The sequence below is a fragment of the Balaenoptera acutorostrata genome, chromosome 3 (genome assembly GCF_949987535.1).
Source record: "Balaenoptera acutorostrata chromosome 3, mBalAcu1.1, whole genome shotgun sequence".
Classification (NCBI taxonomy): Eukaryota; Metazoa; Chordata; class Mammalia; order Artiodactyla; family Balaenopteridae; genus Balaenoptera; species Balaenoptera acutorostrata.
This window is the reverse complement of record NC_080066.1, coordinates 13,420,183-13,438,599: the sequence shown is the minus strand read 5'-3', so window position 1 is coordinate 13,438,599 and position 18,417 is coordinate 13,420,183. Positions and strand designations below refer to the sequence as shown.

The following is an 18,417-nucleotide window of genomic DNA, read 5'->3' as shown; positions in this document are numbered from 1 at the left end:
TTTGTTAATATGGCATTATCACATTGTTTGATTTGCATATATTGAAGAATCCTTGTATTCCTGGGATAAACCCCACTTGATCATGGTGTATGAACCTTTTAATGTGCTGTTGGATTCTGTTTGCTAGTATTTTGTTGGATTTTTGCATCTATGTTCATCAGTGATGTTGGCCTGTAGTTTTCTTTCTTTGTGACATCTTTGTCTGGTTTTGGTATCAGGGTGATGGTGGCCTCGTAGAATGAGTTTGGGAGTGTTCCTCCCTCTGCTATATTTTGGAAGAGTTTGAGAAGGATAGGTGTTAGCTCTTCTCTAAATGTTTGATGGAATTCTCTTGTGAAGCCATCTGGTCCTGGGCTTTCGTTTGTTGGAAGATTTTTAATCACAGTCTCACTTTCAGTGCTTGTGATTGGTCTGTTTATATTTTCTATTTCTTCCTGGTTCAATCTTGGGAGGTTGTGCTTTTCTAAGAATTTGTCCATTTCTTCCAGGTTGTCCATTTTATTGGCATAGAGTTGCTTGTAGTAATCTCTCATGATCCTTTGTATTTCTGCATTGTCAGTTGTTACTTCTCCTTTTTCATTTCTAATTCTATTGATTTGAGTCTTCTCCCTTTTTTTCTTGATGAGTCTGGCTAATGGTTTATCAATTTTGTTTATCTCCTCAAAGAACCAGCTTTTAGTTTTAGTGATCTTTGCTATCATTTCCTTCATTTCTTTTTCATTTATTTCTGATCTGATCTTTATGATTTCTTTCCTTCTGCTAGCTTTGGGGGTTTTTTTTTGGTTCTTCTTTCTCTAATTGCTTTAGGGTAAGGTTAGGTTGTTTATTTGAGATGCTTCTTGTTTCTTGAGGTAGGATTGTATTGCTATAAACTTCCCTCTTAGAACTGCTTTTGCTGCATCCCAGAGGTTTTAGGTCATTGTGTTTTCATTGTCATGTGTTTCTAGGTATTTTTTCCTCTTTGATTTCTTCAGTGATCTCTTGGTTATTTAGTAGTGTATTGTTTAGCCTCCATGTGTTTGTCTTTTTTACAGACTTTTTCCTGTAATTGATATCTAGTCTCATAGCTTTGTGGTCAGAAAAGATACTTGATACGATTTAAATTTTCTTAAATTTACCAAGGCTTGATTGTGACCCAAGGTATGATCTATCCTGGAGAACGTTCCATGAGCACTTGAGAAGAAAGTGTATTCTGTTGTTTTTGGATGGAATGTCCTATAAATATTAAGTCTATCTTGTTTAATGTATCATTTAAAGCTTGTGTTTCCTTATTTATTTTCATTTTGGATGATATGTCCTTTGGTGAAAGTGGGGTCTTAAAGTCCCCTACTATGATTGTGTTACTGTCGATTTCCCCATTTATGACTGTTAGCATTTGCTGTATGTATTGAGGTGCTCCTATGTTGGGTGCATAAATATTTACAATTGTTATATCTTCTTCTTGGATTGGTCCTTTGATCATTAGGGAGTGTCCTTCTTTGTCTGTTGTAATAGTCTTTATTTTAAAGTCTATTTTGTCTGATATGAGAATTGCTACTTCAGCTATCTTTTGATTTCCATTTGCATGGAATACCTTTTTCCATTCCCTCACTTTCAGTCTGTATGTGTCACTAGGTCTGAAGTGGGTCTCATGTAGACAGCATATATACGGGTCTTGTTTTTGTATCCATTCAGCCAGTCTATGTCTCGGTGGGAGCATTTAATCCATTTACATTTAAGGTAATTATCGATATGTATGTTCCTATTACCATTTTCTTAATTGTTTTGGGTTTGTTATTGTAGGTCTTTTCCTTCTCTTGTGTTTCCTGCCTAGAGAAGTTCCTTTAGCATTTGTTGTAAAGCTGCTTTAGTGGTGCTGAATTCTCTTAGCTTTTGCTTGTCTGTAAAGCTTTTAATTTTCCGCCGAATCTGAATGAGATCCTTGCTGGGTAGAGGAATCTTGGTTGTAGGTTTTTCCCTTTCATCACTTTAAATATGTCCTGCCACTCCCTTCTGGCTTGCAGAGTTTCTGCTGAAAGATCAGCTGTTAACATTATGGGGATTCCTTTGTAGGTTATTTGTTGTTTTTCCCTTGCTGCTTTTAATATTTTTTCTTTGTATTTAATCTTTGATAGTTTGATTAGTATGTGTCTTGGCGTGTTTCTCCTTGGATTTATCCTGTATGGGACTCTCTGCGCTGCCTGGACTTGATTGACTATTTCCTTTCCCATATTAGGGAAGTTTTCGACTCTAATCTCTTCAATTATTTTCTCAGTCCCTTTCTTTTTCTCCCTTTCTTCTGGGACCCCTGTAATTCATGTGTTGGTGCATTTAATATTGTCCCAGAGGTCTCTGAAACTCTCCTCAATTCTTTTCATTCTTTTTTCTTTATTCTGCCCTGTGGTAATTATTTCCAGTATTTTATCTTCCAGGTCACTTATCTGTTCTTCTGCCTCAGTTATTCTGCTATTGATTCCTTCTAGAGAATTTTTAATTTCATTTATTGTGTTGTTCATCATCGTTTGTTTGCTCTTTAGTTCTTCTAGGTCCTTGTTAAACATTTCTTGTATTTTCTCCATTCTATTTCAAGATTTTGGATCATCTTTACTATCAGTACTCTGAATCCTTTTTCAGGTAGACTGCCTATTTCCTCTTCATTTGTTTGGTCTGGTGGGTTTTTACCTTGCTCCTTCATCTGCTGTGTATTTCTCTGTCTTCTCATTTTGCTTAACTTACTGTGTTTGAGGTCTCCTTTCTGCAGCCTGCAGGTTCGTAGTTCCCATTGTTTTTGGCGTCTGCCCCCAGTGGCTAAGGTTGGTTCAGTGGGCTGTGCAGGCTTCCTGGTGGAGGGGACTAGTGCCTGTGTTCTGGTGGATGAGGCTGGATCTTGTCTTTCTGGTGGGCAGGACCGTGTCTGGTGGTGTGTTTTGGGGTGTCTGTGACCTTATTATGATTTTAGGCAGGCTCTCTGCTAATGGGTGGGGTTGTGTTCCTGTCTTGCTAGTTGTTTGGCATAGGGTGTCTAGCACTGTAGCTTGCTGGTCATTGAGTGGGACTGGGTCTTAGCGTTGAGATGGAGATCTCTGGGAGAGCTTTCGCCATTTGATATTATGTGGAGCCGGGAGGTCTCTGGTGGACCAGTGTCCTGAACTCGGCTTTCCCACCTCAGAGGCACAGGCCTGACACCTGGCCAGAGGACCAAGACCCTGTCAGCCACACGGCTCAGAAGAAAAGGGAGAAAGAAAGAAAGAAAAAGAGAGAGAGAGGGAGGGAGGGAATAAAATAAAGTTATTAAAATAAAAAATAATTATTAAAAATAAAAAAATTAAAAAGTAATAAAAAAAAGAAAGAAGAGAGCAACTGAAGCGAAAAACAAATCCACCAATGATAAGAAGCACTAAAAACTATACTTAAAAGCAAAGAAACAAAAACAGACAGAACCCTAGGACAAATAGTAAAAACAAAGCTATACAGACAAAATCACACAAAGAAGCATACACATACACACTCACAAAAAGAGGAGAAGGAAAAATATATATATATCATTGCTCCCAAAGTCCACTGCCTCAATTTGGGATGATTCGTTGTCTATTTAGGTATTCCACAGATACAGGGTCCATCAAGTTGATTGTGGAGCTTTAATCCGCTGCTTCTGAGGCTGCTGGGAGAGATTTCCCTTTCTCTTCTTTGTTCGCACAGCTCCCGGGGTTCAGCTTTGCATTTGGACCCCCCTCTGCGTGTAGGTCACCTGAGGGCGTCTGTTCTTTGCTCAGACAGGACGGGGTTAAAGGAGCAGCTGATTCGGGGGCTCTGGCTCACTCAGGCCGGGGGGAGGGAGGGGTACGGAATGCGGGGCGAGCCTGTGGCGGCAGAGGCCTGCATGACGTTGCACCAGCCTGAGGCGTGCCGTGCGTTCTCCTGGGGAAGTTGTTCCTGGATCACGGGACCCTGGCAGTGGCGAGCTGCACAGGCTCCCAGGAGGGGAGGTGTGGAGAGTGACCTGTGCTCGCACACAGGCTTCTTGGTGGCGGCAGCAGCACCCTTAGCGTCTCATGCCCATCTCTGGGGTCTGCGCTGATAGTCGCGGCTCATGCCCGTCTCTGGAGCTCCTTTAAGCAGCGCTCTGAATCCCCTCTCCTCGCGCACCCGAAACAATGGTCTCTTGCCTCTTTGGCAGCTCCAGACCTTTTCCCGGACTCCCTCCCGGCTAGCTGTGGCGCACTAGCCCCTTCAGGCTGTGTTCACGCAGCCAACCCCAGTCCTTTCCCTGGGATCTGACCTCCGAAGCCTGAGCCTCAGCTCCCAGCGCCCGACCTGCCCCGGTGGGTGAGCAGACAAGCCTCTCAGGCTGGTGAGTGCTGGTCGGCACCGGTCCTCTGTGCGGGAATCTCTCCACTTTGCCCTCTGCACCCCTGTGGCTACGCTCTCCGCCGTGGCTCCCAAACTTCCCCACCCCCACCCCCACCCCTGTCTCCACCAGTGAAGGGGCTTCCTAGTGTGTGGAAACTTTTCCTCCTTCCCAGCTCCCTCCCCGAGGTGCAGGTCCTGTCCCTATTCTTTTGTGTCTGTTTTTTCTTTTTTCTTTTGCCCTACCCAGGTATGTGGGGAGTTTCTTGCCTTTTGGGAGGTCTGAGGTCTTCTGCCAGCGTTCAGTACGTGTTCTGTAGGAGTTGTTCCACATGTAGATATATTTCTGATGTATTTGTGGGGAGGAAGGTGATCTCCATGTCTTACTCTTCTGCCATCTTGAAGGTCTCATCCTTCAACCAAAATGCTGCTGCACTGGCTTTTTAAAGTCACACATGCAGATGTCTGGGGTGGTTGATGATCAATGATATTGATAACAAAGAAAGGATGTGTGTTCTAAGTGGTGACACAGAGGAATCCAGCTCCCTGATCAGATCTGGAAATCCTTTGCCCCGGGGGCGACCTCGGATTGCGTCCTGCGCCCCCTGCCGCTTCCCTGGACTCTGGGGCGCCGCCTGCAGCCGAGTCACCGGCCCGGCTGCGTCCGGGATGTGTGCGCCGGCCCCAGCCGGCCTCCCCTCAAGCAAAAGGTTTTAAAATCCTACGCATTTTTAATTTGTCACAGTGGAATCTGGTTTTGCCTAAATACTAGTCTGTGGCATCTGTTTTTTGGTTAAACGCCTCTGTTTGGGGAGTAAACGCTAGCAGAGAGATTTAGTTTAGTTGGATTGTTACAGATAATTAAGGTAAATTAGTTCTAGTCATTTTATTGACTTGAAAAATGACAGCCCCTGTGAAGTGCTCATTTATTGAACCGTTTAAGAAAAGGATCAAGACCAAAATGATTCCTTCTTAATGTTTGAGAGGCAGGGAAGACGCTTTAATCCTGCTCTGGATTCATAACTCTTGCTCTTCTGATCAACGCTGCAGGGTGTGCCCCAGCTGTCAGTCTGCTTGTCAGAAGAGCCAGAAGATCATATTAAGGCTGCTGCTGCCTGGGCCTTGGGACAGATTGGGAGGCACACTCCGGAGCACGCACGGGCTGTCGCGGTCACACACACTTTGCCTGTCCTGCTTTCTTTGTACATGTCGACCGAAAGTTCTGAGGATCTTCAAGTGAAAGTAAGTGCTTAATCCTTGACTGTTTTAATGAAGGTTTGTTAGATTTTGACTCATTCTTTAAAATGTGTAATTTAAAATGTTTTAATTTTCATCATGGACAATATCGCTTTTCTGAGTCAAGAAATAAATTTATCAGAAGAAGTGAGGTGACTCTTTGAAAATGAGTTACGATTGTCTCTAAAAATCAGTGATATATTTTAAAGAAAGTTCTCTATAGGTACAAAGTTGTTTGTAAAATGAATGTCTGGTTGTTGCCTTCTACATTTCTATTGACTTTTCTTATGAAATAGGTTATTGAATAATAGGATTTTGGAGGTGGAATTGGCCAGAGAGTACTTTAGTCCATTTTACGTTAAAAAATTGAGTCTAAAGAAATTTAAGCTGCTTTCCCAAGGTATTCCTGAAGCATGAGCTACCTCTCCTAACTCCAAGTCTGCCTGATCTTTTAATTATGTCTTATATTTGTTCCTTAAAGGAAAAATGACTGTAAGATTCACTAAACATTTTTAAATCATGCATTTTAAAAAAAAATCAAGATTTCTAAAAAAAAATGTTACTAGCTACTGAAATGATTCATAAAACATGAATATAAAGTAGGATGGGTTTGTAAAATAATTTTAGAATTTCAAAGAAAGAAAAATGTTTCCCAGCATACTCCCTATTAGGAAAACATGTAACTTTTTGAAAGCAGCTTTCAGAATTGACTTGGGTTGAGGGAAGTACACAGAAAAGACAATAATTCAAAATAACAGTAAATTAAATTACTTTTAAATTTTAATTAAAACGCTAAAGTAACAAATAGGAAAACACATTTGCTGGAACAACTTTAGATGGTATAACGAGGCAGGAAGTCTGCTTGAACTTACAGTTGAGAGACTCTGAAAGCGATGTAGTGAGTCATTTATTTGGTTTATAAATTTTATAGAAGTGAGTTTATGTTGATTTGGTTATGTTTACATGTTTTTTTCTCTACAGATTCATTGGGGGAAGTTGATTTCTAAGATTAACAATTTTTTCATTTTTATAAGACTTTCTAGATCAAAGCAATGATTTAATAGATTTAGGGCTTTTCCCTTACTTGTCTCCAATGTTGACTCCATTCCTTGGCAATGCTTGGTAGAGAGTAAGATTGACAATGTGCTAAGAAGGTCTTTTCCTGTTTAACAATTGTGTGATTCTTTGACTTTCTGGTGAGAAACCACAACTCCATTTCCAGTTTTGAACTGTCCAACTACATCTGATTTACATACATATAATTTTATTTTATTTTTTTTAAATGTATTTATTTTATTTTTGGCTGCGTTGGGTCTTCGTTGCTGTGCGCAGGCTGTCTCTAGTTGCGGTGAGTGGGGGCTACTCTTCATTGTGGTGGGTGGGCTTCTCACTGTGGTGGCTTCTCTTTGTTGTGGAGCATGGGGTCTAGGTGCATGGGCTTCAGTAGTTGTGGTGTGAGGGCTCAATAGTTGTGGCTCATGGGCTCTAGAGCACAGGCTCAGTACTTGTGGCCCATGGGCTTAGTTGCTCCACGGCATATGGGATCTTCCTGGATCAGGGCTTGAACCTGTGTCCCCTGCATTAGCAGGTGGATTCTTAACCACTGCGCCACCACAGAAGCCTTACATATAATTTTAACCTATGTATGTAGTTCTCTTTTTGTGGCATATTTCTTTAACCCTTTATCATAATTGTCTTTCTTCCTCCCTCTTCCCTCTCCCCTTCCCCACTTCCTCCTCTTCCCTCCTCCCTCCTCCTCACTTCTCATCCTTCCCACCCTTACCTCTAGTAATCCAGGGAAATAAAAGAATACATCAGCTGGAACATGAATAATTAATAGTGGAGTCAATAGTAGTTATAGTTTGAGAAACCCTTGCAAATAGTCTCTGAGGGAGCACTATATACTATTTACATGCTACCAAGTTTATATAACTTGGTTTTTAATGAGTTATTATGATATTATATTGTATAAATATCACCAGAGTAAAATAAGTTTGGTAAATTTACTTTTTGAAGTCAGATAATTTTTATCTTGTATTAGTTTAATAAAGGTGGTTTTATTAAAACATTTAGGTTTACTAATAGAAGGCTCCTTCTGCCTTGATTTAATATAATATTTACTTTGAGGAAATACAGTGGGTATTAAATTAAAAGTGATTTATCAATCATTATCCTGTCAACAATCTTTCCAAGGCTTTAAATCCATCCAGATATTTTCTTATTGTAGGGACTTAATCATTCCTTTTTTTTTCTTCCCCAAGGTCTCTTGGATTCTCTCAGTTGTTGTTTTAAAGGCTTTAGAGTGAAAGTCCAAATCTGTTTGATGTGACACTATCTCAGTAGGGAAAATGTATCCAAGAGCTTTAGGAACTGTCTAATGGTGTTTCTCATTTGTTACTCTGTAGCAGCTTTCAAATTATAAGGCCATGTTGAAGTTCATTTTGTCCCAAAGGCATGTCAGCTTCTGTAAGCATTCTCTAATTGGTTCTGATCCATGAGAGAGAGCCAAGGAGCAGCCCCTTGGAATTTCTTGCACATTTTCACATAGCCTTACTGTCTATACACCTATGTAATTTCAAATACCTTATAAAAACTGAAAAAAAAATCTTTTATATAATCAGCTTACCTACATATATTTTGATAATATTCAGGCAACTACATTTTCATTTGTTTTGATTCAGAGGTATCATATCTCAATGTATCATCTTAGTTTGGCATTTGAATGGTTATAAAACTATTCAAATAGTTATAAAACTATTTCTAAGATAATTATTTGATTTAATTATTGTATTCTTATTGTCTTGGTTGTTCCCCTTTATTTTTAGCAGCTTTATTGAAATATAACTCATATACCATATAATTTACCCATTTAAACTATACAATTCAATGGTTTTAGTATCTTCACAGGTGCAAACATCACCACAGTCTAATTTTATAACATTTTCATTCTCCCATTAGCAGTCACTCCATATCCTTCCTGTTTAGCCCCAGGCAACCATTAATTTACTATCTGTCTTTGGGGATTTGCTCTTCTGGACATTTCATTTAAATGGAACCATACAATATATGTGGCCTTTTGTGCCTGGCTTCTCTCACTTAAAGTTTCAAGGTTCATCCATGTCCTAGCATATATCAATATTTTGTTCCTTTTAATTGCCAAATAATATTCCATTGTATTGATATACCACATTTTATTTTTCTGCTCACTGCTTAGACATTGGGTTATTTCTACTCTTTGTTATAAATAATGCTGCTGTGAACATTATTGTGCAAGTTTTGTGTGGACGTATGTTTTCATTTCTCTTGGGTATGTACCTAGGAATGGAATTTGCTAGGTCATATGATAACTCTTTTTGACATTTTGAGGAACTGCCGAACTGTTTTCCAATGTGACTGTACCATTTTACATTCCCACCAGCAATGTATGAGGGTTCTAATTTTTCCACATCTTTGCCATCACTTGTTATTGTCTTTGTTTTTTATTATAGCCATCCTAGTGGGTGTGAATTGGTATCAACATTCTTGTTTAGATTTGCATTTCCTTGATGGCTAATGATGCTGAAAATCTTTTCATGTGCTTATTGGCCATTTGTATATCGTCTTTGGAGAAATGTCTAATCAGAGCCTTTGCCCATTTTTAAATTGGGCTATTTATCTTTTTATTATTGAGTTGTAAGTGTTCTTTATATATTTCTGGATACAAATCCTTATCAGATGTATGATTTACAAATATTTTCTCCCATTCTGTGGATTGTCTTATCACTTTATTGATGGTATTGTTTAGAGCACATTTAAAAAAAGTTTTAATGAAGTTCAGTCTATTTTTCTTCTTTTGCTGTTTGTGCTTTTGGAGCTATATCTGAGAAGACTTTGCCTAACACAAGGTCATGAAGATTTATTCCTATGTGCCCCCCTCATTTAAATAACTATAGCTCTTTGGGTCAGAATGCTTTCAGAATAAAATTAACTTTTGAATAAGAAACATTTTTCATTTTAAGCAGTTTTCATTAGAGATCATTCATTAAGGAAAGCAACAGTGAATAATTTTTTGTTACTCCCTTCATTTTCTGTGAAAAACAAGTGAAGTGGCACCAAGTGTTTGCCTAGAATTGACAATTTTATTTTGTTAATTACTACGCTATGTGTGTTGTTGAGGTAAAAAAAAAAATAGTATGCTAGTCACTTACTGTGGTTTTTACAATAGCTTTGATCAGTGTGGCTAAAGTCAGTTCTTAGAAATATCAGAAAAATTAGTGAATGTAGAACTGTAGATGCTATGCTAGTTCATAGGAAAACCAGACTCAAATTCAAGTTGCCCTAAACAGATAGCCCATGACTCCTTCCCTCACATCATCGTGTATTATATATGCCTAAGGATAAGCACTAGCTACTAAATGCTGTGACATTTAGCAAAATTCATAATCTCTTATTCGTTATTTCAAAGTAACACATTACTTGATTTCCTGAATTAGTTAAATAAAAGGGTTTGTTGACCCCATGTAATTTCTGTACAATTCACAGAATGAAGTTGTAGGAACAATTTTATTTCACTCACAGCCATAAATAACCAAATATAAGGCACATTTTCTAAAGGCTTATACATTTTAAATCCAAAATATGACGTGATCTTATATGTAGAAAATCCTAAGGAATACACACAGACACACACATACACAAATACTAGAACTAATAAGAGTTCAACAAAATCACTAGGTATAAGATCAATATAAAAATCAATTGTATTTCCATATCTTAGTAATGAGTAATTCAAATATGAAGTTAAGAAAATAATTTCATTCACAATAGCATCAAAAAGAATAAAATATTTAGGAATAAATTTAACAAAAGAAGTATAAGACTTGTACACTGAAAACTGTAAAACATTGCTGAAAAAAATTAAAGAAGATCTGAATAAATGAAGAGACATTCCATGTTCACAGATTGTAAGATTCAATATTGTTAAAATGGCAATTCAATATTGTGAAAACCATCTACATATTCAATACAATTCCTGTCAAAATCCCAGCTGGCATTTTTCCCCCCAGAACTTGAGAAGCTGATCCTAAAATTCATATGGAAATGCAAAGGACTCAGACTAGCCAAAACAATCTTGAAAAAGAAAGCCTTATACTGCCCAACTTCAAAATTTATTATAAAGCTACAGGAATCAAGATAGTGTGGTACTTGCTTACAGAAAGACATATATATCAATGTAGTAATTGAATTGAAAATCTGAAATAGACCCTTTTTTGGTCAATTGATTTTTCACAAAGGTGCCAAGGCAATTTAATGTTAAAAGGATAGTCTTTTCAGCAAACAGTACTAGGATAATTATTATATCCTCAGACAAAAATATTAATTTGGACCCTTGTCTCATACCATATACCAGAATTAACTAAAAATGGATAATAGGTCTAAATATAAGAATTAAGACTATAAAACTCTTAGAAGAAAACATAGAAGTAAATCTTTTTAACCTTGGATTAGGCATTGATTTCTTAGAAATGACGCTTAAAGCACAAGTAATAAAAGAAAACACTGGTAAATTAGGTTTCTTCAAAATGAAAAACTTGTATGCTTCAGAAGACATCACTGAGAAAATGAAATGACAAACCACAGACTTGGAAAAATTACTTGCAAATCATATATTCAAGCAAGGACTTGTATTCAAAATATATAAAGAGCTCTTACAACTCAATAATAAGAGGACAACCCAACTAAAAAATGGGCAAAAAATTTGAATAGACATTTCACCAACAAGTGATCAATCAGCACATGAAAAGATGTTCAACATCATTAGTGACTATAGAAATGCAAATCAAAACCATAATGAGATATTACTTTACACCCACAAGAATGTAACTATAAACGGGCACGAGGTTTCTTTGGGGAGGATGAAAATATTCTAAAATTAGATTGTGGTGATGGTTGCACAGCTCTGTAAATTTACTAAAAATCCATGGATTTTAAAATGAGTGAATTTATGGTATGTAAATATATCTCAATAATGTTGTTTAAAAAGTCTTAAACCCAGAAATTGACAAGTAAACAGAATCTTAATTAACTAATATACTAATATTTCTTTCATGCTGGATAATACAACTGATTTTTTTAAATCTATTTATTATTTATTTATTATTTATTTTTGGCTGTGTTGGGTCTTCATTTCTGTGCGAGGGCTTTCTCTAGTTGCGGCAAGCGAGGGCCACTCTTCATCGCGATGCGTGGGTCTCTCACTATCGCGGCCTCTCTTGTTGCGGAGCACAGGCTCCAGACGCGCAGGCTCAGTAGTTGTGGCTCACGGGCCTAGTTGCTCCACGGCATGTGGGATCTTCCCAGACCAGGGCTCGAACCCGTGTCCCCTGCATTGGCAGGCAGATTCTCAACCACTGCTCCACCAGGGAAGCCCACAACTGATTATTAATCATGATATACATCCTGATCTAGAAGTTTATTGTCAAAAATCAAGTATATTTCTTGATGAAGGATAGTGAAGCTCAGTGGATTTCTAGTGTCATTAGAGTTCTTGATTAATAAGTTGGCAGTCTATCACCAACTTGGAACTGTTAGAATTGGAGTAAGGCTGTCTGCATGGTACAGTGGATGTGATCGCCGCTGTCCCGCTGGTAGACCTTGTCACCAACAGCAGTTAAGTTCATCACAAGCTCTTCACTTCATTTTCAAATTCCAGGAACACAAGACATGAATTCTTGTCAAGCTTTCATCGATTACTTACTTTGGTATGTATTTTGCTTTGTATTTCAATAGAGTAAAAAAGCCATAAAGAATATCCTACAAAAATGCACCCATTTACCAGCTCTCGAGCCACTTCTTCATGATGCTCCTCCCAATATCCTGAAGTATGTGGTTGGACAGTTTAGTAAGGTAAGACATGCTCTCTTAGCCTAGAAGTGGGGGAAGAAAATTGAAATGGGGTATTAACTTGTTTCTTCTGCTGGGTCAATGTTTTCTTCTGTAAGATGGGGGCAGGGTTTTGCTACTTAACTTTCACCTATCATATTGGCACGGAAGGTAATACAGGTTAATAAAATTAACATAAGCTAATAAAATTCACACATAAATAATTCACACTTTCTTCTTCCTCACATTTTCCTCACAGCCTCTGTACTGTCTTTTTTATGTTCTTGGAGAGTAAAGAGTCAACATATAAAAATCTCATAGCGCAGATAATTTATACTGAGAAGTAACTTTTGGTAATTTTCCCAGTGTCTGTTAGTTTCACTCATCTGGGAACACTGCGAAGATCTTATAAAGGAAAGGAAAAAGGTCTCTGAGTCACTGAAATATTTTTTGCAACGTGCATGCACTTTACCGGAGATGCTTTGAGACAGTCACTTGGAGTGTATTGACTTATTCTGTGAACAGTCTTAACAAACGTGGCTGTCATATTTCTTAGACCACTGCAGATTCAAGGTAGTAAGGTAGAAAGGTCAAGCTGCTGGAAGGGGCTCAGCCAGTGGGACTGACTGCTGAAAGCATAGGCTGAGAGAGAGTGAGTGCGTTCTCACAGCTGTGGATGGCCAGGAGGGGGACCCTAAGCTATCAACAACTGTGTTCAGGAGGTTGGGTTTAAGAAAGCAGGGTCTTTGGAATTAGTATCCCACTGTGGTCGTGAGCCCAGGCTCTGGAGCTGGGGTGCCTGGATTCCCCATTTACCAGCAGCAATGCCTTTAGCAAGTCTTGACCTCTCTAAACCTTAGTGTGATTACCCATAAATGGGCTTAATAAAAGAACCTATTTATAGGGTCATTGTAAAGGTTAATGAGATGTTATATATAAAGAGTTTAGCTTAATCCCAGGCATATACTAAGCACTCAAAAAAAAAGAAAAAACCCCACAAAATCTCAAAAAGTTGTTTTTAAGAAATAAAACATGGACGTGGTTAAGGCTGATTTTTTAAAAAATAATAAAAATGAATGGCGGGCCAAATTCATTTGAATAGTCAGTTATAACGCTATATAAAGGAGGTACTACTGTTTGTATATTGCATTTCTACAAATGATGAACAAAAACTATATATTGCTGTGATGTTTAGGTTAGGCCCTACAGCTAAATAGGTCTAGTTTTAGGTACTCATCTGAAAGATCATACTGTCTGCTAACAGCCCTCAGTTCTCTGAATCCTTTCCATGATCTCCAGCAGCTTGGTTGCCCCTCAAGCACCACAGTCACTGGATGGTAGAAGGTTGTACGTTGCTGAAGGCCCCTCAGGATACAATTCTGTGTGTCAAACACCTATGCTCTGTCTTCCTCCTTCTAAGTAAATAATCGAACTTTGCTTTCTTGGTGCTAAGTAAGAAAGTGACCAGCTAATTCGATCAGCTAAGAGGGAGGGCGGTGTAAGGAGATGAGTGGATCATTCACAGTCATCAGCTCTTGAAAGTGAGTAGTTGACATGATTTCTGAAAGCTTCATTTTATCGTCTAATCTTTTCAGCTACAGGAAGTGAGATATTCTGGTTTTATTGAACTTGAACTTTACTGAACTTTATGAAAATGAACACTAGCTTGAACTGAGTTCAAAATAAGTCACCTTGTAAAGTAAATCAGTGGGATTTGTGGAAGTTAGACAGCCAAGATAAAATAAAGACAGTACTGCATATCACATGCTCTTATAAATGTGCCTTTGGGAATATTTCTTCAGGCAGAATTTTGCGTTTTCTTAATCTAAGGATCCAGAGCACTAGAAAAGAGATGGGAAAGCAAGGCAGAAGGTAAAAAGGTATGAATTTAACATGGCTGCAGACAGATAGGAGGTAATAAAAACCCTCCAGGCCAAACAAAATATTTAAAACCGACACATCTATAGGCTTTTCCATTTTTAGATATACACACTAGTGCCATCTTTTACTGTCCAGTTGATACGTATTATCATTCTATTAGCAAGATCCTTTTGTAGTTTTAAGTATTAAAGTTCCTACATGTACCCAGCAGTCTGTTAAGCATTAAGGGATAGGCAAAAAATGAATAAGACCAAGTTCTTTTTCAAGGAATTTTATAATCGAGCTGGGGGACCAGATGGAACAATCAGAAAACACTTCAATGTGCTAGACTTCATGATAAACTTTTAAAAAAAAAATTGAGAAGGAATGAGTGAATGCAGCCTGAGATATTCGAGGAGGACTTCAGCGGAAGAAGTACAAGTGAAAAAAAAGCTGGTCTTTAAAGAAAGAGGAAGAATGGAGGAAGAAAGAAAGGGTGTTTCTGTCAGAGGGAATGGTAGCAATGGCCATGGAAGGAACAAAGCAGGAACCGCAGCCCCAGCCCCCAGGACCTTCCTTATCTGTTCCTTGTCTGGTGGTCATGTTGTCTTGCATGATTAACCTCTTCATCTCCACTGGCTCTTTCCTTTCAACACACTAACATCCATTGTCAAACCCAGTGACTTTATTTAGTTCTCATTAGTCGCTTCTTAAAGTCTTCTCTCGCATTTGTTGATTCTTTACTTCCCTGGTTTTTCTTCTGTCTCTAACACCTCCTCAATTTCGTTTCTCTGCCTACTTCTTAGTATGTTCTTTCATTTCCTAAACATTTATTGAGCATCTATTAGGCACCAGGCACTAGAGAAATGAATGAATGAATGAATGGTTTCTACCTTCAATGCCATTTATGTGTGACAGACATATAAACTAATAATTAAAATATTATGTGGCAAATGCACTGATAGGGGTTTAACAGAATTCCATGAGAGAAGAAAAGTACCCAACTCATCCTGGGAAAAGAGAATAGGGGTATCCCAGAGAAAGTTTCTTAAAGGAGGTGACATCTGAGTTGAGTCTTAAAACATAAGCAAGAGTGGGAATTTCCTGATGGTCCAGTTTCCACTGCAGGGGGGCACTGATTCGACCCCTGGTTGGGGAACTAAGATCCTGCATGCCACGTGGCGTGACCAAAAAATAAAAAATAAAAAAGATAAGAGTGAGCCAAGTAATGGGGGAGGTGTGTGGAGGGTGGAAGGGTATTCTAGGAAGAGGAAACAGCACAGGCAAAGGCAAGAAATGGTTTGGACACATCCTTTGAGATTATTGAAATAAAATTTAGCATAGAGGTTGGTAGGGAAGGACACTGGAGAGGTATTTAGGACCTGAGTCACAGAAGGCCCTCTGTGCCTTGTTAAGGAGCTTGGAGAGACCTCCAGTTTGTATAAGACAAGAACAGATACTGCTTTACCTTGTATGTATATGAGTGGCTCTCCATTATCTTTGCTCCTGTTCATTGCCTTTATTCCATCTCCGCAACATAAAAAGTTAACACATTTCTAAAAAGGTTGCATTTTACTTCCAATGGTCAGCAAATTTAGGCTCATTATGTTACAGGTATATTGGACATAAATTCTCTTATACATTTCCTCAGATATATTATTGCTTTTCAGTAGTAAAAATCCAACTTGGAAAAGAAAAGCTGACATTTTTATGTGCTTCACTTTTCAAGGTACTGCCACATGATAGCAAAGCTCGACGACTTTTTGTAACAAGTGGTGGACTTAAAAAGATTCAAGAAATAAAAGCAGAACCTGGATCTCTCCTTCAAGAATACATCAACAGTATTAACAACTGTTACCCAGAAGAAATAGTAAGGTGGGAAAAATGGACTTTGAGAAAGTCAAAGTTATAATGTACTTTTTCTGTTCTCAAACCTAGATTTTATATCTACTGTGTCAAAATGTGGACTTTGAAATAGCACATAAGACCAGTGTATACTTCTACTTCTCTCTTGATCTCTTTTATTCCTCAAATTAAATGATGTTCTGATTGACACATACATTTCCACATCAAACTGGAATGCCATTTGAGATATTTCTGTACTAATTTAATACATGCTTTACTAAAGAGTACTCAAATAGAGTTCAAAGTAAATTAACAATCTTTAATATGAACCTGATTTAGAAAGAGTCTGATTTTCATAGTTCCCTGCATATTATTTCTCTGCCTTAAGCTCCATTCATATCAGTGAGAGTATTACAAATAAAAAAGAGATGTTGAATGGCAAAGAGAAAGTTACTATCTATATTTGAAAAAATTAAATAAATAATGTTTTTTATGAAATGCAGATGCTTCATAGTAATGTAGCAGGAAGCTTTTTTCAAGATTAATTTTTTTAATGAGGTTGGTTTGCAGAGCATTAAACCTAAGCCTCAGTCCCTGTAAGCCTAAAAGAGAACTATACCACTAAACCCCAAATAAATAAAAGCAAAGTTACCAAGTACAGATAGAATTATTAAGCAACTGAATCTTGAAAAGTGTCCACAAAACATGCAGAATTAAAGGCTATATTTATCTATATTTTTCTAATACTACACTCATTTCTTATTTTCTCTTAATATTAGAGATTACAAATTCCAGTTTTTAAAATTTGTTATAATTTATATGTTATATAAACTATTCTTCCTATTTATTTATTTTTCTTCAATTTATTTATTTATTTTTTAAACTTTTTATTTTTTATTGGCATATAGTTGATTAACAGTGTTGTGATAGTTTCAGGTGTACAGCAAAGTGATTCAGTTATACATATACATGTATCTATTCTTCAAATTCTTTTCCCATTTAGGTTGTTACATAATATTAAGCAGAGTTCCATGTGCTATACAGTAGGTCCTTGTTGGTTATCCATTTTAAATACAGCAGTGTTTACATGTCAGTCACAAACTCCCTAACTATCCCTTCCACTCACCCTTCCCCCCTAGTAACCATAAGTTCATTCTCTAAGTTTGTGAGTCTGTTTCTGTTTTGTAAATAAGTTCATTTGTATCATTTCTTTTTAGATTCCGCATATAAGTGATATCATACGATATTTCTCTTTCTCTGTCTGACTTAACTTCACTCAGTATGACAATCTCTGGGTCGGTCCATGTTGCTGCAAATGGCATTATTTCATTCTTTTTAATGGCTGAGTAATATTCCACTGTATACATGTACCACATCTTCTTTATCCATTCCTCTGTTGATGGACATTTAGATTGCTTCCATGTCTTGGCTATTGTAAACAGTGCTGCAGTGAACACTGGGGTGCATATATCCTTTTGGACCACATTTTTCTCTGGATATATGGTCAGGAGTGAGATTGCAGGATCATATGGTAGCTCTATTTTTAGTTTTTTAAGGAACTTCCAGACTGTTCTCCATAGTGGCTGTACCAATTTACATTCCCACCAACAGTGTAGGAGGGTTCCCTTTTCTCCACACCCTCTACAGCATTTATTGTTTGTGGATTTTTTGATGATAGCCATTTTGACTGGTGTGAGGTGATATCTCATTGTAGTTTTGATTTGCATTTCTCTAATAATTAGTGATGTTGAACATCTTTTCATGTGCTTCTTGGCCATCTGTATGTCATCTCTGGAGAAATGTCTATTTAGGTCTTCCGCCCATTTTTTGACTGGGGTTGTTTGTTTTGATGATATTAAGCCGCATGAGCTGTTTATAAGTTTTGGAGACTAATCCTTTGTCAGTCACATCATTTGCAAATATTTTCTCCCAATCTGTGGGTTGTCTTTTCATTTTGTTTATGGTTTCCTTTGATGTGCAAAAGCTTTTGAGTTTCATTAGGTCCCATTTGTTTATTTTTGTTTTATTTCCATTACTCTGGGAGTATTCTTCCTATTTAATATCAGTGGTTTTTAATACATATGGTAACATTGATTTTAAAAGCACAAAAATAATTTTAAGATTGAAATTTGTTTTATATTCACATATACTCTGCCAGTAAATTCTTTCCAGAGGTGTACAAGTTCATTCACTTTGGGGAGGTTTATGAGAACTTCTTGACCAAAAGAGTTCCAATAAATTATCTTTGAAAATATTAATATGTATAAAATACATTAAAGGAGTAGTATA

The 18,417-nt window shown here is 37.6% G+C and overlaps 1 protein-coding gene across 2 annotated transcripts in view; it reads left to right on the top strand.

Annotated features, from left to right (window-relative positions):
- Nucleotides 1-18,417, top strand: part of SPAG6 (sperm associated antigen 6) — a 74,043-nt gene that overhangs the window by 42,855 nt on the left and 12,771 nt on the right. Inside the window, exons 8-10 of one of the 2 annotated variants that reach the window (XM_057543793.1) lie at nucleotides 5,377-5,568; nucleotides 12,331-12,447; nucleotides 16,013-16,158. In XM_057543793.1, coding sequence (XP_057399776.1) covers nucleotides 5,377-5,568; nucleotides 12,331-12,447; nucleotides 16,013-16,158 — 455 coding nt within the window. The remainder of the gene's footprint in view (nucleotides 1-5,376; nucleotides 5,569-12,330; nucleotides 12,448-16,012; nucleotides 16,159-18,417) is intronic. The other variant, XM_057543794.1, reaches the window with a different exon arrangement.